Here is a 25,902-nt window from a genome sequence, read left to right on the forward strand (position 1 = left end):
ATATTTATATTATAAAAATTGATTGTAAAGAGTAGTTAAATCCAGGCACAAGAGAAACTTCAACTTTATAATTTTTCTCTTATATACATATTATAAATATTAAAACAAATATGGCAAAATAGTAACAAGTGTAATTTAAAAAAAAATTTTTAGTTGTAGTTGGAAATAATACCTTTATTTTATTTATTTTTATGTGGTGTTGAGGATCCAACCCAGGGCCTTGCACGTGCTAGGCAAGCACTCTACTGCCGGGCCACAACCCCAGACCCAACAAGTGTAAATTTCGATTGGTGAATACATAGGTGGTCAATTTAATGTTATGCTTTTTGGTTTTTCAAATTGAAAAACATTCAAAATAAAAAGAGTAATGAGAATAATACAGGATACTAAATTTAGCAGGAAACTTTGTTCTGGAAGGATTATTCTGAATTGACAGTCTAGGCCATACTCCAACCCTATGGAATCTGCTTTCCATGGGAATCCAGTCAGCCAGGAGATAGCAGCAAGATCCATAGGATGGGATCTGTTTTTCAGTGTCTGCCTTATCTCAGGTCTGCTTTCCATGTATTTGCTCATAGCTGAAGAACCCCAGACTATCACCAGACAGGTGAAGTGTATGAGGATAGAAAACTCATATTATGCCACTGTTATCACCAACTGCGAGGACAGCAGCTGCTGCGCCACCTTTGGGGATGGAACATCTGTTATTGCAAAACCACAGGGAACATACCAGGTAGGTCTAGTTAGAAATGAGGAGTGCCAAAGGTAAGTGTCCATTCTGCTAAGAAAATCTACTCCCCCAGGGCAGTGAACATTTCTGCAGTGAAACTGCTCTTATTTTTTTTTTCTCCTGAATTTAGAATATGCTTCTCGGACTTTAATTACTCATCAACCTTTGTTTTGCAAAGGTTTGGTAACTTCAAATTAGGTTATAAGCCAAACATTTGCTAAGGACCCCCCTATATGCTAGTGTTATGGGTGTTAGAAGCATTTGGATGATCTGGCCCCTGTCTATCTGCTGAACTTCCCCTCCAGCCATTTCCAGCTTCTTTTTTCTTTGCTTTTTTTTTTATTTGATTGATTGATTGATTGATACCAGGGATTGAACCCAAGGACCCTTTCTTAACCTCTGAGCTACATCCTCAGCCCTTTAAAAAAATATATTTGTATTTTGAGCCAAGTTCTCCCTAGGTCAGCCTCACTAAATTGCTGAGGCTGGCTTTGAACCTGTGAAGCTCCTGCCTCAGCCTCCCAAGCCCTTGGAATTATAAGGCATATGCTACTATGCCCAGCTTCCAGCCTCCTTCTTAACTCTCTGTCCCTCCCTCCAGTCCATCCCCACTGTCTGAGGGCATATAGTCTGTGTACTCCTGGGAAAGCAGTTTGCCTTGTTGAAGCAAAGCTTTGTTCTTGGAAGGTCAAGGGGGAGCACGTATGTTAGCACCTCTCCCATCTTCCTCCATTTTCCTCTTCAACACAATTACCTGGTGTCATCCTGCAGTCCCTGTAGTCTTGAAAGGATTTGCCTTCACCATTTTTTTCTGGCTAGAGATGGAATGTGGAGCCAAGGCACCCCCATACCACCTCACGAGATACTGAGAACTCATCCAGACATGATGAACAAAGATCTCACTGACAAACCTGTGTTACTGAAGCCAGTTTATCCCTTCTGACAATAATGTCGAATTCCTTCATTCAGTGTAGATTATCATGGGGTGAGGGGAGTACTGAAAGTGAAAGATGAAAGAAAACATTTACATGAGAGATGAAAATGTTCATGTCCTCAAATTAGGCAATGGTTTCTTTGGTACCATTCCAAAAGTTTAAAATAAAAACAATTTAAAAAAAAATTGTTTTTGAATAAAAATAAATTTGTCTCACAGGACACCAGAAAAGCAAAAGATAAACTACAGAGGTACTATTTGCATATCATATATATGAAAATGATTATCTAATACATAGGATAAATAAAGAACCACAACTTAACAATAAAATGACTAGTAATCCAATTTTAAAATGAGCAAAGGATTTTAATTTCTCCAAGAAAAAACAAATGGCGAATAAACCAGAAAAACATTCTTAGCATCATTAGTCACTCAGAGAAGTGCAAAACAAACCACAATCAGATGCTACTTAAAACTCACTATAATAACTGTAATCAACAAGAGGGACAATCACAGTGTGAGCTAGGATGTGGAAAACTGGAATCCTGAACACATTGCTGGTGGGGATAATAATACTGCATTATTTTGGGAAACTGCTTGACAATTCCTCAAAAAGAAAACATAGTTGTCATATGATTCAGCAGATGTATCCCCATATATATATCCAAGAAAAATCAAAACACACACCCACACAAAAACTTATACATGGATGATTAAAGCAGAGCTTTGAGATTATTTTTTTTTAAAAAAAAACTGTTTAACAACTCATGAATGGTACATTTAAATGTGAGATAGTCATAGAATGAAATATCATTCACCCATAAAATGGAATGATGCTAAGTGAAAGAAGCTAGACTGGAAAGGCCACATAGTGCATGCTTCTATTTATATGAAAAGTCTAGAACAGGTAAATTTAGAGATAGGAGATTAGTGGTTGCCAGAGCTTAGAGCCAGGAATGATGCACGTGACTACTAATGGGATCAGGGTCCTTTGGGACTGATATAAATGTTCTGGAATTAGTAATAACCACACAATTTTGGAACATGCTAAAAAATGACTGAAGTATACACTTTTAAAGTATATAATTGTTTATTTGAAATTTTTTATTATTAACACATTAATTTACAAATCACCAGGTTTCACTATGATGTTCCCACACATATATATATGTCATACATTGGTCAAGTCGATCCTCCATTCTCCTCTCCCTCCCACCTCTCTCCTTCCCTTTCCCATTCCCTAATAGTCCTAAATGGTGAATTTATAATTCATGAATTATGTTTCAGAAAAGAATCTCTCTGAACTAGAAGTCATTACATAAACTCTATTACTTAAGGACTCCATTGGTCACAAGAGGTGTGAGAACCAATAAAAGCTTCTAATATTTATCCCATTGCTTTGGGCCCTTTTAGAGATGCTTTTTATCCAAAAACCTGATAGGTTCTACATGTTTTGTTTACCCCAGCTAAAATGCATGAAATGTAGAAAATAAAGGGCACAGAGCAATTACTTAGAAGAAATATTAAAGTGGATAGGTAACATGTGAGAACACAGAAGAACTGTATCTTAATAATTCAGCTTGTCTTATCAAGTGGTCCTTCCCAAGGGTCAAGACTCTCTTGGGTTATATTTTCTTCCTGGAAATAACAGTTTGTGATTAGGACCTACTCATCTCTTTTTTCCTAATATGATTTTCTAAGACCCCAAATGGAATAAGAAATTGAGGATACTCTCTGCCTTGCCTTTCCCCTTCCAGGTGCTACCTGCAAACACAGGCTGCCTTTACATTGATAGGGATTGTTCAGCTACGTACTGCCATGATTCCAGTACTATCTACCATTTCCAAAAGCGTGAGCACCTGAGATCCAGCAGGTACATCATGAAGCACACATCAGCGATTATCTGTGAGGTCCTGGATCCTGAAGGAAACAGCTTTCAGGTGAAGCACATCTTCAGTATGGAGAGAGAGCCTGTGGCTCTGCTTTTAAGACATTTCATGTAGTCAATGGCCATGTAGATTTTACCTCCATCATCTTGGGCTTCAGTTAGCCACTTTCTGCCAATGCTTTGGGCAAACGATGATGAATGCCGTTATTTTTTCCTTGATTTTTCAAGTGTACCTTGATGGGGATGGCAAACCCAACAATTGGGGCAATAGACGTGTTAAAACCCAATAGATAATCAGAACAGAAATAAAGAAATATTAGGTGACATTTTTAAAATAATTCCACCACATGAAATTATGTCATTTGTGGTTAAATGAACAGAATTGGAAAACATGATACTAAGTGAAATAAGCCAGACTCAGGTAGTCAAGAGTGGATTGTCTTCTCTCATATACAGAAGCTGGAGGTGGGGGCAAGGGATTATAAAAGGGAGGGATCACATGAAAACAGACCAACAGAATAGAGAGGAGAGGGATCAAGAGGGAGGAATGAGGGGAGGGCATGTGGGAAGTAGTAGGGAATTATGTTATATATGTGTATGTACAAATATTGCAAGTGAATTCTCTGTGTGTGTGTGTGTGTGTGTGTGTGTGTGTGTGTGTGTGATGTACTAGTTGATATGATAATAGAAGAAAGATCAGCACAGTAGAGCAAGGAGATCAGGGGAGAGTGGAGGGGAGGGAAAGGGAAGGTACTGGGGAATGAGACTGATCAAATCATATTATGTGTAGGTATGAATCTGGAAAAATGAATCCCACTATCATGATAATGCACCAATAATAAACAAATAAAAACAATGCCACCACAAAGAACCATACAAGAATAGTCTGTACCCAGGTAAAAATGAGAGCAAACACAAGGCTGCAGGCAAATGTACGTGACTAGGCAGAGTCCATGGAGAACTGTCTAGAAAGGCCAAGAATGGGGACACAGAGAGTCTGGATAGGTGCTCAGCTATTCTGTGGCAATGATCTGACTTCCATTTCTGTCTGTGGACTCTGAGACTCTCCTCTCACCTCTGGTCCAGGCACGGCGAGGCCTGGCCACTTGATCTGTATGTCCTATGACCTAAATATGGTTTGTTGGGCTTTTTTTTTTTTTTTTTTACACTTTAGTAAAAAAACATCAAAAGAAGAATATTGCATCTATGTAAAAAAGATAAGAAATTCAAGTTCAGTGTTGTTGCATGAAGAACCACTGGAGCACAGACACACTTCTGTTTACTTACTTGTCTTTGGTTGTGTTTGCTCAATAATGGAAGAGCAGACAAAGTGGTTCAAGGACCTAGGCATTAGACCAGAAGCCCTGTGCCTAACAGAAGAAAAAGTAGACCCAAATCTACATCATGTTGACTTAGGACTACTAAAGCATAAGATGTAAAATCAAGAAGCAAGAAATAGGATGGCATCAAATTAAAAAGCTTTTTCACAGCAAAGGAAAAAAGAGTGTGAAGAGAGAGCCCAGAGAATGAGAGAAAATCTTTGCCACCTGCTCCTCAGGATATCTAGGATATACAAAGAACTCAAAAAACTTAACACCAAAAGAACAAATAACCCAATCAATAAATGGGCAAAAGAACTGAGCAGACACTTCACAGAAAAAGAAATACAATCAGTCAACAAATATATGAAAAAATATTCAACATCTCTATCAATTAGAGGAATGCAAATTAAAAATACACTGAGATTTCTTCTAACTCTAGTCAGAATGGCAATTATCAAGAATACGAGCAATCCCCAAAAAATCAAAGGTCAAATGTTCTCTCTGCTAAGTGGATGCTGATCCATAATGGCGGGGGCGGGGCAGTGCATGGAAAAAATGGAGGAACTTTGAGCAAGGGGGAGGGGGGGAGTGGAGGGGAAATGGGGACAGGAATGATGGTAGAATGTGATGAACATTATTACCCTAGGTACATGAATGACTGCACATATGGTGCGACGTTACATTGTGTACAATCAGAGAAAAGAAAAGTTGTGCTGCAATTGTGTACAATGAATCAAAATGCATTCTGCTGTAGTATATACCTAATTAAAATAAATAAATAAAAATTTAAAAAAGATATAAAAAAGTAAAAGGCAGAAAGTGATTAGAATTCCTGGACAAAAAAAAAAAAAAAAGAATAAAGCAACAATAAATGTTGGCAAGGATGTGGGGGGAAATTTCACTCATACATTGCTGGTGGGATTGCAAATTGATGTGACCACTCTGGAAAGCTGTATAGAGATTTCTCAGAAAACTTGGAACAGAACCACCATTTGACCCAGTTATCTCACTCCTTGGTTTATACCCAAAGGACTTAAAATCAGCATACTACAGTGACACAAACACATTAATGTTTATAGCAGCTCAATTCACAATAGTTAACTATGGAACCGACATATGTGCCCTTCAACAGATGGATGGATAAAGAAAATGTGATATATATACATAATGGAATATTACTCAGTCTAAAAGAGAATGAAATTATGGCATTTGCTGGTAAATGGATGGAAATGGAGACTATCATACTAAGTGAAATAAGCCAATCCCCAAAAGCCAAAGACTGAATGTTTTCTCTAATACGTGTATGCTTACTTCACAATAAGGCAGTAAGGGTTAGGGAAGAATAGAAGTACTTTGGGTTAGAAAAAGAGGAATGAAGGGAAGGAAGGGGAAATGGGAATAGGACAGATAATAGAATGAATCAGGCATTACTATCCTATGTGCATATATGATTAAACAACCAATGTAGTTCTATGTTGTGTATAACCAGAAGAGTGAGAAATTATACTCTATATATATGTATAGTATGCAAAATACATTCTACTATGATGTATAACTATTAGAACAAATTTTTAAAATAATGGAAGATTTGAGTAGTTGCAATAGAGAGTGTAAGGCTTATAAATCCCGAAGTATTTACTTCTGGTCCTTGACCAAAAAGGTTCATCAACCCCTACTCTAAGCATTTTTTCCCTCCCTTCCTTCTTTGCTCTCTCTCTCTCTCGCTCTCCTTTCCCAAAATTGGAATTTCCTCCATTGGCTAGTGAGTGTGAAGTTATTTATTTATTTTTATTTTTTTTTTCACAAATTCATAGCTGGATTTACTTGGAGAAAAGTGAAATCTCATACGACTAAAGTCACAAATGAGAAAACATACAACATATGCCATAAAACAAAGCAATTACAGCAAATAGCCCCAATATTCTTTCAAAGATGACTTTAAAAAGAAATCATATCTGTTAATACCCAAGGATTTAGCAAGCAAAGGGAAATGACAATAGCAATAAGAAGTGTGTCAGCCAGCTTTCCATTACTGTGACAAAATACTTGAGTTAAAGCCACTTCAAGGGAGGAGATGTTTCCTTTGCCTCAGTTTCAGAGTTATCAGGCCATGGTTGCTTGGCCCTGTTGCTCTGGGCCTAAGGGCCTAGGGCAGCATGGTACATCATGACAGGATCACCTAACAGAGGAAGCCTATTTACTACAGAGTTGCCAGGAAGCAAAGATAGAGAGAGGCAGGTGTTGGGGGAATCCTAATATCCTTTATTTTAAATTAAATTATATATTTATCTAATTTGTTATATATGACTGCAGAACACAATTCATTTCACATTACACATATAGAGCACAACATTTCAAGCCACTATTTGTACACAAAGTATTTTCACACCATTTGTGTCTTTATACACGTACCTAGGGTAATGATGTCTAACTCATTCCACCATCTTTCCTTCTCCCATCCCCCCTCCCTACCCCTCCCTCCTCTTTGCCCTATCTAAAGTTTGTCTGATACTCCCATGCTCCCCACCCCCATCACCATTATGAGTCAGCATCCTCATATCACAGAAAACATTTGGCCTTTGGTTTTAGGGGACTGGCTTACTTTACTTAGCATTATATTCTCCAACTCCATCCATTTACCTGAAAATGACATAATTTTATTCTCTTTTAATGCTGAGTAATATTCCGTTGTGTATATATACCAAAGTTTCCCTATCCTTTCATATCCTAAAGGGCATCTGGGTTGGTTCCTCAATTTAGCTATTGTGAATTGTGCTTTTATAAACAGTGATGTGACTGTATAACTACAGTGTGCTGATTTTAAGTCCTTTGGGTATAAGCCGAGGAGTGGGATAGCTGGGTTAAATGGTGATTCTGTTCCAAGTTTTCCAAGGAATCTCCATACTGCTTTCCAGATTGGCTGCACCAATTTGCAGTCCCACCAGCATTGTATTAGTGTGCCTTTTCCTCCACATCCTCGCCAACACTTATTGTTGTTTGTATTCTTGAAAACTGCCCTTCTGACTAGTGTGAGATAAAATCTTAGAGTAGTTTTGATTTGTATTTCTCTAATTGCTAGAGATGTTGAACATTTTTTCATATGTTTGTTGATTAATTGTATCTCCTCTTCTGAGAAGTGTCTGTTCAGTTCCTTGGCCCATTTATTGGTTGGGTTATTTGTTTTTTTGATGTTAAGGTTTTTGAGTGCTTTATATATCCTAGAGATTAGTGCTCTATCTGATGTGCTTATAGTAAACATTTGCTCCCATTCTGTAGGCTCTCTGTTCACCTCACTGATTGTTTCTTTTGCTGAGAAAAAGCTTTTTTTGTTTGAGTTCATCCCATTTATTGATTCTTGGTTTTAATTCTTGCACTATAGGAGTCTTATTAAGAAAGTTGGGGCCTAATCCGACATGATGGAAATTTGGACCTGCTTTTTCTTCCATTAGGTGCAAGGTCTCTGGTTTAATTCCTAGGTCCTTGATCCACTTTGAGTTGAGTTTTATGCATGGTGAGAGAGAGCAGTTTAATTTCATTTTGTTACATGGATTTCCAGTTTTCCCAGCACCATTTGTTGAAGAGATTTTCTTTTCTCCAACATATGTTTTTGGCACCTTTGTCTAATATGAGATAACTGCAATTATGTGGGTTTGTCTCTGTGTTCTCTATTCTGTACCATTGGTCTATAGGTCTATTTTGGTGCCAATACCATGCTGCTTTTGGTACTATTGCTCTATAGTATAGTTTAAGATCTGGAATTGTAATGCCACCAGCTTTACTCTTCTTGCTGAGGATTGCTTTGGCTATTCTGGGTCTCTTATTTTTCCAGATGAATTTCATGGTCGATTTTTCTATTTCTATAAGGAATGTCACTGGGATTGGATTTTAATTGGGATTGCATTGAATCTATATAGTGCTTTTGGTAATATGGTCATTTTGACAATATTATTTCTGCCTATTCAAGAACAAGTTAGATCTTTCCATCTTCTAAGATCTTCTTTAATTTCTTTCTTTAGTGTTCTGTAGTTTTCATTGTAGAGGTCTTTCACCTTTTTCATTAAGTTGATACCCAAGTTTTTTTGTTTGTTTGTTTGTTTTTTGAGGCTACTGTAAATGGGGTGATTTTCCTAGTTTCTCTTTCAGCAGATTTGTCACTGATGTACAGAAAAGCCTTTGAATTATGGGTGTTGATTTTATATCCTGCTACTTTGCTCAATTCATTTATTAGTTCCAGAAGATTTATGGTGGAATTTTTTGGGTCTCCTAGGTATTTTTTGGGTCAGCAAATAGTGATAATTTGAGTTCTTCTTTTCCTATTTGTATCCCTTTAGTTTCTTTCCTCTGTCTAATTGCTCTGGCCAGTGTTTCAAGAACTATGTTAAATAGAAGTGGTGAAAGAGGGCATCCCTGTCTTGTTCCAGTTTTTAGAGGGAATGCCTTCAATTTCTCTCCATTTAGAATAATGTTTGCCTTGGGTTTAGCATAGATAGCCTTTATGATGTTGAGATATGTTCCTGATATCCCTAGTTTTTCTAGTGTTTTGAACATAAAGGGGTGCTGTATTTTGTCAAATGCTTTCTAAACTTCATCTATTGAGATAGTCATATGATTCTTATCTTTAAGTCTATTGATGTGATGAATTACATTTATTGATTTCCATATGTTGAACCAACCTTGCATCCCTGGGATGACACCCAGTTGATCATGGTGCACAATATTTTTGATATATTTTTGTATTTGATTTGCCAGAATTTTGTTGAGAATTTTTGCACCTATGGTCTGAAGTTTTGTTTTTGTTTTTTTTTTATGTTTCTTTCCTGAGTTTTGGAATCAGGGTGATATTGGCCTCATAGAATGAGTTTGGATGTGCTGCCTCTTTCTATTTCCTGAAATGAATTGAAGAGTATTGGTATTAGTTCTTCTTTAAAGGTCTTGTAGAACTCGCTGTGTATCCATCCGGTCTTGGTCTTTTCTTGATTGGTAGACTTCTGATGGCATCTTCTATTCCGTCACTTGAAATTGATCGGTTTAAATTGTGTATATCATCTTGATTCAATTTGGGCAAATTATATGACTCTAGAAATTTGTTGATACCTTCAATATTTTCTATTTTATTGGAGTACAAGTTTTCAAAATAATTTCTAATTGTCTTCTGTATTTCTGTAGTGTCTATTGTGATATTTCCTTTTTCATCATGTATGTTAATAATTTGAGTTTTCTCTCTCCTTCTCTTTGTTAGCAAGACTAAGTGTTTCTCAATTTTATTTATTTTTTCAAAGAACCAACTTTTTGTTTGGTCAGTTTTTACAATTGTTTCTTTTGTTTCAGTTTCACTGATTTCAGCTCTGATTTTAATTATTTCCTGTCTTCTACTGCTTTGAGGTTGATTTGTTCTTCTTTTTCTAGGGTTTTGAGATGTAATATTAGATCATTTATTTGTTGACTTTTTCTTCTTTGAATGAACGAACTCCATGCAATGACATTTCCTCTTAGAGCTGCCTTCATGGTGTCCCAGAGATCTCAATATGTTGTATCAGTGTTCTCATTTACCTCTGAGAATTTTTTAATCTCCTCCTTGAGGTCTTTTACAACTAATTGTTCATTCAGTAGCATATTATGTAGTCTCCAGGTGTTGGAGTAGCTTTTATTTTATCATTGATTTCTAATTTTATTCCATATGCTCTGAAAAAATGCAAGGTAGTATCTCTACTTTTTTGTATTATATTAAGATTTGATTTGTGGCATAATATATGGTCTATTTTAGAGAAGGATCCATATGCTGCTGAGGAGAAAATATATTTGCTTGTTGATGAATAATATACTCTATATATGTCAGTTAAGTCTAAGTTATTGTTGTACTATTGAGTTCTATGGTTTCTTTGTTTAACTTTTGTTTGGAAGATCTATCCAGAGGTGTGTTAAAGTCACCCAGATTTATTGTGTTGTGGTCTGTTTGACTCTTGAATTTGAGAAGAGTTTGATTGATAAATACAGATGCTCCATTATTTGGGGCATATATATTTATAACTGTTATGTCTTGTTGATGAATGGTTCCCTTAAGCTGTATGAAATGTCCATCCTTATCCCTCTTGATTAACTTTAACTTGAAGTCTACTTTATTTGATACAAGGATGGAAACCCCTGCTTGTTTACACAGCCCATGTGAATGGTATACTTTATCCCAATATTTCACCTTCAGTCTGTGTCTTTTGCTATAAGGTGAGTCTCTTGAAGGAAGCATATTGTTGGGTCTTCTTTTTTTTTAATCCAATCTACCAGCCTATGTCTTTTGATTGGTGAGTTAAGCCATTAACATTCAGGGTTATTATTGAGACATGATTTGTATTTCCAGTCATTTTTGTTTATTTTTGGTATTTAACTTGAATTGGTTTCTCCTTTGGTTAGCTTTTCCCTTATTGTAGTTCTTCTCTTTGCAGATTTTCATTGTTGTTTTTTATTTACTCCTCATGGAATATTTTGCTAAGAATATTCTGTAGTGCAGGCTTTCTTGGTGTAAATTCTTTTAGCTTTTGTTTATCATGGAAGGTTTTTATTTCATGATCAAATATGAAGCTTCGTTTTGCTGAATATAAAGATTCTTAGTTGGCATCCATTATCTTTTAGATCTTAGTATATGTTGTTCCAGGATCTCCTGGCTTTGAGGATCTGGGTTGAAAAATCTGCTGAGATCCAAATTGGTCTTCCCTTATATGTAATCTGATTTTTTTCTCTCTTGAGGCTTTTAAAATTTTATTCTTATTTTGTATGCTAGGCATTTTCATTTTAATGTGTCTTGGTGTAAATCTGTTGTAATTTTGTACATTTGTTTTCCTATAGGCCTCTTTTATTTGATTTTTTTCCAATCCAATCTTCATGCTTGGGAAATTTTCTGATATTATTTCTTTGAAGAGATTGTGCATTACTTTGGTTTGAATCTCTTAACATTCCACTCTCCCAATAAATGTTAAATTTGGTCTTTTGATGGTATGCAATAATTTTTGGATATTCTGTTTATGGTTTCTTACCATCTTCACTATGAGATCAACTTTATTTTAAACATTGTGTATTTTGTCTTCATTGTCTGAGGTCCTGTCTTCCAAGTGAACTAATCTGTTGGTGATGCTTTCTATTGAGTTTTTTATTTGGTTTATTATTTTTTTTTATTTCAAGAATTTCTGGGTTTTTTTTTCAGAATCTCTTTCTCTTTCTTGAAGTAATCTCTTGCAACCTGTATTTTTCTCTCTTATATCTTTGTTGGTGTGATTGATGGTTGCCCATAATTGTTCTCTTATCTCCTTGTTGGAGTGATGGACTTTTGCTTATATCTGCTCACTTAGGTCATTTTTTAATTCCCAGGTCATTTTAGTTATGTATATTCTGAACTCCTTCACTGACATTTCATCTATTGCACTATCTATGGATTCTATTGTTGTAGTATCTTGGTTAGTTTGGGGCACTTTCCTCCTTTGTTTTTTCTTGATGTCTATGTGTCTTCCTCTCTTGCAGTGTAGATCCGAGGTATTGAAGCTTCTGCCCTATTGTAGTGTGCCTACAGGTTACCAATACCTCACCTTTAAAGGGGAGATCAATAATATAGCACTCAATGTATCCAACATGCAGCCATAGATCAGTTAGCTTCTATTTTTACATTTACAGTTTTGTCACTATAATCAAAAATGAAGAGTTTAGTGGTCTTTTACCATATAGTCAATATGTTTCTGTAGTGGTTTATAGATTCTAAAATGGTAGAAAGGGGGACTGGGGGCGGGGGTTGGCTGAAATGTTTATGAAGTAGGATGTGATAACATAGAGGTATTAGATTATATGACTAGTGAAAAAGTAATCATAAGTTGGCTGTTAGTAGGAGAAACAAGAGATAGGCAACCCCATGCAAGACTTCCTGTCACCTCAGCAACAGGATAACCATTAGCACCCCCTAGTAGAGATACCTCTGGTGCATCCAGGCCCATAGGGAACTTGGTGACATCTTATCAGCTCCTTACTGTTGTTCCTTGATAGAAGCAGTGATATCTCAGTTTGAGGTGGCTGCAGCCTCAAGCCTATATGTATCCTGATGTTGGGCTATGAAACCATGCATTGGTGGATAAGTAACCTCAGTTATGAGTGTGGGCATGGGGTGGGCCTCTCCAGGTAGCCAGGCTGTAGGGTACTGGGGCAGGCCTCTCTCCGGGTCGCCAGGCCACGTGGAGCTCTAAAGTTATTTTTTAGATTTGGACTTATATCATGGTGTCCCTAACTTTGTTTTGATAGGCAGAGAAGCCCTGATTAAGTTTATTTTTTTTTTATTGGTTGTTCAAAACATTACAAAGCTTATGACATATCATCTTTCATACATTTGATTCAAGTGGGTTATGAACTCCCATTTTTACCCCAAATACAAGTTGCAGAATCACTGAGACTCTTCTAACATGAGCTCAAATTGACAAATTTCAACTAACAAAAATAATAAGAATAATAAGAGAAGATGGAAACGTAAAGCCAAACCCTTCCAGGCTGAAGTGTGTGGCTTGCCCAGGGCAAGCATGTCTCAAAGCGTTGACACTCCTCTTGGGCAGTCCCTTCAGTGGTCTGTGAGCCTGAACCACATTCCTTGAGGGAGAGATGCATGCCAGCTGCAGATAGCAACAACAGCACCAGTGCAGTTTCCCATTTTGACAGTAGACCTGCTGCCCTGTGTATCTTCCCTTGTGCCCTCATTCTGGAATCTCAGCATGTGAGCTTCCTCATGCAGCAGCCTCTTTACTATTTCAATACAACCATCACACACCTTTTCAAATTCTCTATTCTTTGAACAAGACCTCACAGGATAAGATTTCCCTTCAGCCCCTCCCAAATCTAATAACTTTCCTCTAAATGCATTCCAGATTGTTTTCACATTCTAGGTGTGGTTTATAAGAACTGTGCTGTTGTGTTTTCATTTTTATTAATACAATCTATACTTAAATGAAGAATCCCTTGTAAATAAATATACCTGATTTTCTGAGTATATCAAAAGATCACCTTCTTTCTCAGATTGGATCAGCAGAAATATGAGCTTGTCCTTTTTTCTGTTCGTTGCTTATATGCTTTGTGTCTTAGGTCATGGCAGATGGCACTGTGTCAACTTTGTTACCTGAAAAAAAATCGGAAGATGATTTAAATGTAGAAACTGAGGGATATGATAGTTTATCATCTATTAATTTTGAAAAGAATTTTCTGCAAATCTATGGTGAACATGTTCCCAGGTAAAAAGCTAATACTAATAGTTCCACAACTTTTAGTCTCAATTTCTTATTGAAGAAGTCTTTAACTGAATATTTCATGATTACATTTTTATCTCTCCAAACAGATTTTTTGTTATCTATGCTGATGGGTCAGGAATGGAACTTCTTCGTGACAGTGACATAGAAGAATACTTGTCTTTGGCCTACGGAGAATCAACTGCTGTGGTTCTACAAGAGCCAGTGCAGGAACAGCCAGGTAGAGAAACCACGTGTCTGGAGCCCCCTTCTGCTCTCCTCCTCGCACTCTCCCTCCATTCCATGCCAGCCTCTCCACTATTTCCCCTTTGCTCACTTTCTACCACACTTTCGACCTGGCCATGTCAACTGTTTATGTAGCTTTTTGAGTTTCTTTTGCTATTATGCTATATCTGAGCATTGACCTATGCAAACTGAGTCCAAATTTCTCTTCTGAAAGCAAAACTGTATGTATGTTTATTTATATGCCTGTGCTCCTGTTTATGAGTTCATTTCATCCTGGTAAGGAAACACCAAGAAAAATGAAACATCTCTTATAAGTTCATTTTGGGAGTTCATTGGGAAGGTTTGATTTGGTGGAGTTGAGTAAAAGAAAAGAATATGTTTTATGTGTGAGTTAGAATGCCAATGTGAGATGTTATATAAGCCACCCTCATTAGGAATTTATATGTTAGTATACTGTTGCAGGTGTACATAATGTAATATGCCTTGTCTGTTGTGAATCTGGAGAGTAGGGGTCTCTAACTGGTTATGCAGTACATATGTGGAACTGGGTGAGAATTAGAATTGTCTCAGATTTCTCTGTTACTCATGTATTCAACTAGCATCACTTGGCAACCTGTCAGGAGCCACGTACCACCTGAGTGCTAGGAATACAATGGTGAGCTATGGAACCTGTTTCCACAGAGCTTATATTTTAATGGAAGAGATGGGCATTGATCACACAGTAATACAGATAACCATATAAGTATAAATTGGGCTGAAGTTTATGAAAGAAAGGAACGTTGTTGCATGACAGCATCTAATGGAGAAACCTGATGCAGTATAAAAATCTTCCCTGAAGACCCTTGAGTCGAGAGCTAGTGGGTGAGTAGGGTTATTTCAGGCAAGAGGGAGAAATTTTTTAGAAAAGAGAAAGAATCATGACACATTGTATAACAGGGTGAACAAAAAGGCCAATGTGACTAGAGCACAGAGACATTGAATGGTGCAAGTTGAGGCAGGGAACCAAAAAATATAACCCCATTTTATTTCAGGAGCAATGAAAGTCAAAGAATTGTTTTAATTATGGATAAACATAGCCAGTCATGCTGACTGCAGGAGAGGGTCACTTAGAATGCACAGGGGTAGAAAGGCTAGTTGTTCCTATAGTCCAGAACAGGATGGTTCTGAGGCACATGACCTAATGTAGGGTCTGTGGAGAGGGCAGAAGTGGATTGACTCAAGGAAGTTTGTTGGTAGAACTGTCAGTAATTGGATATGTTTATCAAGAGAGAGTGAGGCATTAGTGAATACTTCTAGGTGCTCTAAGTTAAGTTTCTAGGTGTTATGGTGACTAACAGCCTCCTCGTCCTGCTAGATTGCTAGGTCCTTAAGCATAATCACAGTGCCTCACTAAAATTTTTGTGTAGAAGGCAGTTCAAAAGTGTGTTGATCCAGGTGCAGTGGTACATGTCTGCAATCTCAGTAGCTTGGGAGGCTGAAGCAGGAGGATCACAAATTCAAGGCCAGCCTTAGCAACTTGGCGAGAGGTCCTAAGCAACTTAGTAAGAACGTGTCTCAAAAAAAAAAAAAAAAAAAAAAGGGACTAGGGATATGACTTAGTGGTTAAGCACCCCTGAGTTAAATTTTAAAAAGTGTTTGCTGGTTTTAGTTAATGCCTGTTGAATTTATCAGAATAATTTGGATGCAGAAATAATCTTATAATCTTCTGATGACTCTCTTTGAACCAGGTTCTCTGAGTATCACAGTCCTTCGTCCTTTCCATGAAGCGTCACTGTGGCTAATAAAAAAGGAATTAAGTACAATCGTTCCTCCCAATCTCCAGTCAAGGTCGTGGGAGACATTCCCCTCAGTCGAGGTATTCATGTTCTGCACAAGTCACTTTATTTGCATTTCCATCTGTCAGTGGACCATAATCTCAGGTCTTCTTCCACATATTCATACCTTTCATCCTCCCGTAAATTGCTAATATCTTCAAGAGGTTTTTTATTTGAAGGCTTTTGACACTTGAAGATGTGGCAATAGAATTTTAGAGAAATACATCTGACTTGCTAATTTTGGTTTTATTTCTTTTATCCTATATTGCACACTTGAGCATCTTCCTACAATATCAGAATATCCTTTCTGAATAACCTCTAACACCTCTCCTGTCGTGCAATAACTGGTATTATGCCATTCCCTCCTGTCACTGCTTACTTGTTTTAACACAGAATTTTTGGCCTTCCACACATCCCATTTCCCCCTTCATATATTAAAAATGCACAACCCAAGCAGGTAAGAATAATGTAAAGGAATACACATGGATTTTGCAATTGTAGTGTTAGAAAGTAAATACTGTGATTGTGTCAGATTAAAGAACTTCAAATATTTTTTTCATTTTTTTAAGAATGAAAGAAAAAGGTGTGTAGTTAAAAAATTTAAAAAAATGAAAGAAAATATTTGACAAGAATTATGAAGTCTTGCATCTTGCAAGTTTTTCCATTTAATTTTCCAAACAATTTATGAAATGTATCCAGCATTATTGTAAGGTTTTAAGTTATTAAATCAATGAACATGCTGATAATATGATCAGAACAGGACACTAGTGTCAAAAAAGGAGGATAATGTCTTGGGGTTGTGATTATTGCTGTCCTGCACTCAATCTTACACCAGCAAGGGCACAGGTGATTGGCATTTCAGATAACAAAGACTTTTTCCCCCTATCATTTAACTTGGTGACTAATCAACATGATGTGATAAAGGTGACCATGAATTCAGGCTCTGATTCTACTCTTATTTGTGTGGGATCTGAGACAGATCACACTGCACCTAAGTTTCCTTCTCTGAAAATGAAAAATTCACACCAAACATCTCACCAAGGCTATATCCAAGTTGAAAGTACTATGTTGTGATAAAGAATACACCGCATCTGGGATTATTAAAGAAGTTTATTCTCTTCCTCTGAAACTTCTTACGCTAAGAACCTCAGCTCCTGAGTGATTGCCACTAGCTAGGCCTTTTAAAATGACACACATCAGGCTCCCTTGAGAACTTAGGACAGTAAAGCACATCACTCCTGGAGGTGAGTCACCGGGGAGCACATAGAGAGGAGTTTAAGGTAGACATTTCTTCTCAAAAAGTCCTGAGCAGACTGAAGTCATGCCTAATCCGGAGTGAGCTCAAAATGCCCCATGTCTCTGGCCCAATTTCTCTCTCCTTCTAGTACAAAATGAACACAGAACCAGAAAGTCAGAGATTCTGAATGTCTTAGGTTCCCTGAGGGTATTAAGGAGATCACATCCATTCGTCATGAGCTAGGCCACTGTTACATTCCTCTGTCCAGCACTGCTCAGGACTGAATGCTACCCAGTGGGACCCATGCAACAGGATTTTTAAATAGCCAGATTTGGGAAAACACGCATAAAGAGGAAGCCTTGCCCTGTTCTATTATCAGTTTCTTTTTTATTTGTAGAAAGAAGGGGTTTTTTGTTTGTTTGTTTTTTACTTTATTTTATTTTTTGCACCTTCATATTTCTAACAAGTGGTTCCTGGTGTAAAATCTAGATAATTACTCAGTTTAAAAAAAAAAAAAAAAAAAAAAAACAACTATTGTTGGCCTAGGTTAGAGCTCCTGCTAGCACATGTGAGGCACTGGGTTCAATCCTCAGCACCACATAAAAAATAAATGAATAAAAAAATGAATAAAATAAAAGTATTGTACCCATTTACAACTATATATACATATATATAAAATATATATATATTACATATATATGTATACATATAAACTGTTGTGAAAATATTCTGAACTCTTTGGTGAATCTTTTGTTTTGTTGACAGAAAAAAACTCCAGGACCTCCCTTTGGCACTCACATTTGGAAGGGGCTTTGCATTGGGTCTAAACAGCTAATGAGTGCCCCAGCACCTGTTCTCAAGGTCCCTGATGTACTACAGACACGCCAGTTCATCCAGCATGAGGTTATAAAGGATGAAGTGAAACTGAGGCTGCAGATTTCCCTTAAGGTAATATAATCCAGGTAATTTGACCCCAAAAAGAATTAGGAACAAGGTAATCATTCCTCTTGGCTTCCTGAGGAACCTGAAATTACCTAATTCTACCAATATTTATTTAGTGCAATAGAATATCAATCTTCTGAGTAGAAGTTTGAGAGGCAGATACTTAATGATTCACCTAAGGTGGAGGAATCATTAAGAGGCCCCCAAGACATTGAAAAGATAAGAAACTTTCATAGGTGATTGCTACATAGAGACCTCTTACTGCACAGAAAACTAGTCTGGCAACATCTGGGGAAAAAAGAGCCACCTGGTAATCTGGTACTTGTCCATGGATGGAAAGTATTGTTGCTTTGGAAGTGGTCTAAGAATTTGTAAATATATAATTAATTGTATGATCATATCCTTAACATGTGTCTTTATAGCTTAACTCCCTCAGAACAGAGATTATGTGTTTTGTTTATGGCTATATGCCCAGCACCAGCAATGGAGTGGAGGATCATTATTTGCAGAAATGGATCAAGTATTAACAGGAAAAGTAAATTATACTTCCCTTGGAAGCAAAGGCATGAACAAAGCAACTTACATTTATAGATAGAATCTTAAAAGATTATACCTGAAAATCTTCCCATCTGCTCGAGGGCACTAAATCACAGAGAGTAAAAAGAGGACATTTCTGAGCTCACCATGCAGTTCTATCCTATCCTTAAAAGTTTTTCTCTTGGTCCTTGTAGGTCTTTGCTTGTTAAGCATTGTGAATTTATCTACGGTTAATCTTTTTGTAATATTTCAAGCAGATGTTGACTATGTTGGTATCTCTCTCTCTCTACCCTATTCCTTATTTTTATCTATTTATTTTATTCTACTGATTTAGGACTATATAAACCACATTCTAAAGAAAGAAGATGAGCTTCAGGAAATGACGGTCAAGGATTCCAGAACTGAGGAGGAGAGGGGCAATGCTGCAGATCTCCTCAAGCTAGTTATGGTGAGAAAATGTTTTATAGACCAATGTGTTTATTACTTTTTCCGTATTAGATCCTTCCAGACAAACGTCATGAAGAATTGCTGTATACTGTTTCTATCACTTCTGTAAAGCATTTGCTTCCTCCTTGTAGTTCCTTATTTCTGTGGAAATCTTATTCTTTATCTGTTGATTTTTCCCAATACATTTTGGGTTCTTCCTAATCAACATCTCTGAAGAAATTGGTATTAATTGAAACACTGAATGAAGTAATAAATGAAACCTGAAGGATTAAGAAAAAAATAATTTATGTAACTTAAAAAATGATTTCTATTTTTTTCAAAGGTATATATTTTTTTATTGGTTGTTCAAAACATTACAAAGCTCTTGACATATCATATTTCATACTTTAGAATCAAGTGGGTTATGAACTCCCATTTTTACCCCGTATACAGATTGCAGAGTCACATCGGTTACACATCCACATTTGATTTCTATTTTCATAAATTTGTTTAAGTAAAAGAAATGACCCCAAAATCAATTTTTACATTGGTATTAAAAAATTATTTTATAGTGATTTCTATAACAAATCAATTTGAGCTCAAAAATAGCGCTTCTAAACAAAGTGAATTTTGTATGTAATATAATCATCATCAAGTAATTCTGTCTTCATTTCAGTCTTTCCCTAAAATTGAGGAAACTACAAAAAGTCATGCTGATGAAGGTAACTTGGTATTTAATATTTTTCTGTGATATATTTACAAATTTCAGATGAATAATCTTAAATACAGTTATTAGTTATTCTTTCATCTGATAGCAAAGCTCATACATTCACCTACGTTCCCACATTGGCCATATTGTGTTGTAATGTTTTTTGTGTGTTATGTTTTATTCTGCTCGAATTAAGAGCTCTTTGAAAACCATAATTGCTTCTAATTCATCTGTAATTTTCACCTATTGAATGAAACACATTGACATTTGTTTGACTTTTATGTTAAACACAACTATTTAGAACATAACTAAGATATTATAGGAAGGAAACAATCAGCAACCACCACTCACCCCCATACCTGTGCACAGAATTTTTGAACAACTATACAATTATTACCAAAACCTTGTACTAGTCTACACAGGAACAGTTTACTCTTAGAAGGCCTTCCCGTTTAAAGTGTATTACACACAAACTCCAACAAATTTGCTTAGTTTGTGTGTGGAGCAAGCTGTGCTGCTACTTCACTGGGGTGAGCTCAGCATTGGAGTCTCTATGCTTTGAACTTCGGGTGCCCCAGTAGAACACAAGCACTTCCCTCCCTGAGAAGCAGTGTTCTCACTGCTTGAATCCCAGACCACGGAACAAACTTCCCCTAATACTCCATCTTGAACCTCCAACAAATTGGGTTGTATGGTTTCGCAGTTCACAGCAAACAAGCAGTGGAGAATTACGTGGATTTGGTTTTGTTTTGGTTTTTGTTTGTGGTTTTCAGCCGTGTGAACTAGCAGACATGGGCTCATTCAGCCCGCAGACATGCTTCACGTATCATCCACAGTGTTGGCCTATATATGTATTTTTAATGGTGTTCTGGTTAATCTAGGTTTTTCTCTCTTTGAAGCATCATATTAACACAGTTATATTTGGCTGAAGGTGATTATCAACTGTCCCTTCAGAGTGACCATCACAAAAGAACCCATCACAACCCCTAATACTCTGTGTCCTTACACTTTATCATCACTTTTTTACTGGATGGCCCTGTAGTGGAGTTATAAGATTTAGTGAATACAAATACAAAAGACCTAAATAAAAACTAAATTTTAGATAAATAATAGTTAATTTTTTTAGTATAAGTATTTCCCTGATATAGCCTGAGACATACTTAAACTAAAAAAAATTTTCATTTATCTGAAATTCAAATTGAATGAGGTGCCCTATACTTTATCTGACAGACTTACCCTCGGGCATTCAAACTTATAACCTTTGGCTCAAGTGAACAGGCAAAATAGAAGGAAACACACAACTCATCCAATAACAAGGGACAAACTAAGTATATTTTTTGAACTTATCCAACAGGCAAACAGCCTCCTGCATACTTGGGGTACTCCCTAAAAGCTAGTCTATGCGGTGGCTCCACTAAAAATGAGTTTTATGATAAAATCAATTTGGATAATGTTGTATATTATCTTAGTTTCTTGGAAAGTCACAATGTACATTAACTAATTAAGGATGCAGAAAAATCCTACAAAACATAGCCTTGCATAAGTCAGTGTTTCCTAAGCTCATAGAATCATGGAGCATGGCAACTTTTTTTTAATTCTCCTGTGGACATCCCCCCAAGACCATGTTATATGAATAAACTCAAAACAATCACTCCCCAAATTACTCGACAACCACTGTATTATATTTAGGTCCTGATATTCAGGGAGCAGTTCCATGTTTAGAAAAATAGTTCAGTATGATGGTTAATTTGTTTTCAGATTTGCCATTTTAGACATGAGCGAATTCAGTTGAGTGGAACACAGATTCCCTAATGATATGGGGAAAAACGAGGTATCACTGCATTTAACATTTTGACTAAAAGATGAGTGTTCGCCACCACAACCCTTCAATGAAGTAGTCTGGTTTACTGTTATGTCACAGTTTGGTCAAGGAAATTTTGGTAAATCCTTGATAGTCTCTTAAAAACATCTCAAATTAGTAACTGGCTACTGATTGTGTGTTGTACTATGGAGAAGTAGGAATAAATGTTCAATGCTTGTATTTTTAAAGTTGCAGCCCATCTAACTGATTTATTCAAGCAATCATTGGCTTCTACTGTAAAATGTCCACAGGATACATTTGGTAAAGATTTATTTGGAAAGAAATGGAGGTAAGCTAATAATATTTTCTAATTAGTGTTAGGCATACAGTGATTGAGGAAATGGAAAGACAAGGGTCACAGCCATGGGTGGTGAATCACAGCCCTTTGTCGCCCGCGGTGTTAACTCTTCATACAGTGCTGGTTCTTCTTTTATTGTTTGTAAGCTGTGTAAATCCCTTGTCATTATTGAAAGGTGAGTGATGCACCTGAGACGGAGATTCAACCAAGAGATTTTATTAGGGGGCTGCCCAAAGGAAAGGAGAGGCAGAGAGCAGAAAGAGGAGAGAAAGAAGAGGAAGAGGACAGAGAGGAAGAGAGGAAGAGGGCAGAGAGCGAGAGCTCACAAGCTTGGGCCTAAGAAAGGATGTATAGGTGACATGGCAGGTGCTGATTGGCAGGGTGACTCAGGAACAGTGATCGGACACTGTGTCCAGGGACCAGTTGAGAAAACCTTTGAATTTGGCGCTCTTCAGCTTGGTGTCCTTCAGAGAGGAGGGGGAAGGGTAAAGGATTCCATGACATTCTCGAGAGAAGGGGGAATCTCCCCCACACCCAACAATTATACTTTTTTTCTTCATTTCACATAGGAACACAGAATCAGAAAAACGCTGGAAAGAAAAGATAGCACAAAAAAGGTAATTCTTTCTTGCAGTCTATACAAACATGTGGAAAAAAAGGCCAGGGTCACAGAATCCTAGAGTTGGAGAGGAGACAAGGTCCTACTGGCCAGGTCTCCAGCTGTTGTTTGACTCCTTTTCTACAACACTTCTGCCATGGTGGAATTCAGCTTCCATGTGGTGATGCCACACTCTTTGAGGAAGTCCACGTGGCCATTCAGAACTTCCTCTCCGGAGCTAGAAAGCTCTCAGGGCACTCTGTGCATTCAGCAGTTCTAATACACTTGTAAATATTGTGCGACTCCATGCAGAACATGGTCACCAACATTCAAGGGTCCCTGTCATTTAACCAAGGAATGTTCTATAAGCATTATAGGGTCTGATTTCCTTTGCATTTCAGCTTAAGATTTCAACTCCAGATCTCTTGCCATAGGGTGGGACATGTGGCAGTATTGGACACACTTGTAAGGTTTCTCTTCAGAATGACTCCTAAGATGAATGTGCTCCTTCATTAAAATGTCACTGTGTTGGGGGAAATGACAAGATTTCAAATCTCCTGGCTCACATCCAGAGATAAGGTCCAGCTAGAAGGTATACATACATGTGTATCATAGAGGAAAACTGTCTTTCGCTCTACCCATCCTAGGTCCATGGCTCAGGTTCCTATAACAAAAGACAGATTTATCAGAGAAAAGCATGCAAAATTTCAGTTTTATATGACATGGGACGTTCATAAGGAAATGAAGACCCCAAAGAAAAGGTTCAACCTACGTATTTGCTTGCTAGGATTGATGAAGAATGGAGGACCCTGGGCATGTATGGTGGGACCAACTGTATGAGCTGATGGAAACAAACTGGGAGAAACTTACCTAGGCCTCCTCATTCCTGTGTCCCTGTCTTCAGAGATAGGGATGCTCCTTGCCTGTGGGTACAAGGAGCCTGGTGGTCTGCGTCAAAGAAAGGTCAGACACTCCAAGTTTTATGACCTTGAAACCATATTGAAAAGATTGGTGCAGTGGCTGCCTATGGGGAAAGAGACTGGAGGTCAGGGGGCAGTGTGAAATGGAGACTTCCTCTTTATTTCATACTATTTGATGCCTTTTTAATTATGTACATAATCATGTGTTCTCCCATTTCTTTAAATTTTGAAACATTTTAACATTCAAGCTTAATTTGTGAGCAGTGGCAAGCCAGTGAAAGCAAACACGCAGTTGAAGAAGCGTCATGGAAAGAAAAAGTGTGGGCAACATGGAAATAATTGAGTGTAGGAAGGAGAAAGTTTCAAGGAAGTGGAAGGTGGTCAACAAATATCAGATGCAAATTGAAGGAGAATAAAAAAGTGCAAATTAAAAAAGGAACTTGGGTTTATCCCAGTGGGAGTTTATTGCTTCTTTTGTGAGCATAGCTTTAAGACAGTGGTAAGCAATAGCCAGATCCAGTGAGACCAGAGCACTAAACCATTTTTCATGCTAATATAAAGTTCTTTAAATAAGATGATATGTCAATCATACCTGCCCAGGGTTTCCAGGAATGCCATCTTATAGAAGAGCACTGGCCTTAGCGTCAGTGTATCTGGAGTCAGTTATAGTTTGATCACTTACAGACTGTATGATGCTGGATGGTTGTGTCACATCAGTAAAACTTCCTCAGGAATTCAGTTCACTTATCTGTAAACTATGAGCATGGATACACTGCCAAAGATCTAAAGTTCCTTTCAGTCCCTGGGTGACTGACAGCCAGTGAGTACCTGCAGTGCGAAGATCTGGGCTCCGAGACAAACAACCCGGTTTTAATTCAAATGCCACCCTTTCTTAGTTACATGGTTTGAAATAGGTAACTGAGCCTCTCTACACCTTTATTTTCTGACCTGTAAAATGGGTCGTCTACATCTCATCAGTCTTCCCAAGGTACTGCCTCCCCACTAGAGGGATTCTGGTGTCGAAAAGGCAACTAGCAGAATTATCCCGATTGCTTTTATTTAACTTTGTAACTGCTCACCACATTATTCTTAAACCATCCCTCAGGTTTGGTTTGGTTTCTTTATTACCACTGCTAAAATTATGAGAACCAGTAGATTCTAGCTGTCTTTAAATTTCAGAGAACCCACAAAAGTTCAACCATCATAGGACTGCATGGGTTTCAGTCATTTGAGATCAACTGTGAAGTCAAACTAACATCTGGTATCATTAATCCCTATCTTATATGAGAGTTTGATTCCCAAAGCAGGAAGTGTGACTAACTGCGGAAGAAGTAGAAAATAAACCAAAACAAGTGGACCAAAAAAAAAAAAAAAAATGCCCAATGAGCTAATTCTTATCGTTTTTCCTGTCAGTGATTGCATTGATTTTCTGTGGAATTTAGAGCTGAAAGTATAAGCAAATAAACTTTTCAAATGTTCTTTTTTTTTTTTTGCATCATTATGGAAACATCAACCAGGAAAGAAACTGAGGAAACACAAAATTATTTAATGGAAATCAGGAACAAAATAATACCACCTTATTTCAAATCTGAATTCAGCCAGTCATATCAGTCTCAGGTAATTGAATATAATTAATAAAAATTGTATTAATAAAAACTGTCTTTGTAAAAATTGATATATTGCATATGCTAATATGTAAACTACAGCATCAACCTAACTAATCTGTGCCCTTCAAATCCATATTCTCACAAGAAAATAATAGGAAAGATTAGTTTCTGGTCTTCTTCCAATGGTTGAAGTACTCTACCAACATATTACTGTTACCCACCCCACTCCCTGCCTTCTATTCTAGCCATAAATTACATTTTCCCATCTAATTGAAGTTCTGTGTGTGTGTGTGTGTGTGTGTGTGTGTGTGTGTGTGTTGCTGGGGATTGAACGCAAGGCCTCATACATTCAAGGCAAGTACTCTACCAACCAAGCTATATCCCCAGCCCTAAAGTTCTTTTTGAGGTTGAGCCTCCCTATCAATGATTGTCCTCTGATCAATCCATTTTGAAATTCTTTTTTTTTTCCATTAAAATTTTCTCACACACCAACTGCTAAGACAGCACTAAAATACTGTGAGTTCTTGGAAGCCCCAGAAGCGGAATGCTCTCCTCTTCTATATGAGTTCAGACCTGAGCCTTAGAGCCAGGCTT

The 25,902-nt window shown here is 37.2% G+C and overlaps 1 protein-coding gene across 1 annotated transcript in view; it reads left to right on the plus strand.

Moving 5' to 3' along the window:
- Spag17 (sperm associated antigen 17) overlaps positions 1 to 25,902 on the plus strand; it is a 194,555-nt gene that overhangs the window by 147,344 nt on the left and 21,309 nt on the right. Inside the window, exons 32-42 of the mRNA XM_076861963.1 lie at positions 579 to 733; positions 3,422 to 3,604; positions 13,974 to 14,119; positions 14,224 to 14,354; positions 16,087 to 16,214; positions 18,176 to 18,358; positions 19,224 to 19,337; positions 19,992 to 20,037; positions 22,075 to 22,174; positions 22,753 to 22,800; positions 25,219 to 25,318. Coding sequence (XP_076718078.1) covers positions 579 to 733; positions 3,422 to 3,604; positions 13,974 to 14,119; positions 14,224 to 14,354; positions 16,087 to 16,214; positions 18,176 to 18,358; positions 19,224 to 19,337; positions 19,992 to 20,037; positions 22,075 to 22,174; positions 22,753 to 22,800; positions 25,219 to 25,318 — 1,334 coding nt within the window. The remainder of the gene's footprint in view (positions 1 to 578; positions 734 to 3,421; positions 3,605 to 13,973; positions 14,120 to 14,223; positions 14,355 to 16,086; positions 16,215 to 18,175; positions 18,359 to 19,223; positions 19,338 to 19,991; positions 20,038 to 22,074; positions 22,175 to 22,752; positions 22,801 to 25,218; positions 25,319 to 25,902) is intronic.

The sequence above is a fragment of the Callospermophilus lateralis genome, chromosome 7 (genome assembly GCF_048772815.1).
Source record: "Callospermophilus lateralis isolate mCalLat2 chromosome 7, mCalLat2.hap1, whole genome shotgun sequence".
Lineage (NCBI taxonomy): Eukaryota > Metazoa > Chordata > Mammalia > Rodentia > Sciuridae > Callospermophilus > Callospermophilus lateralis.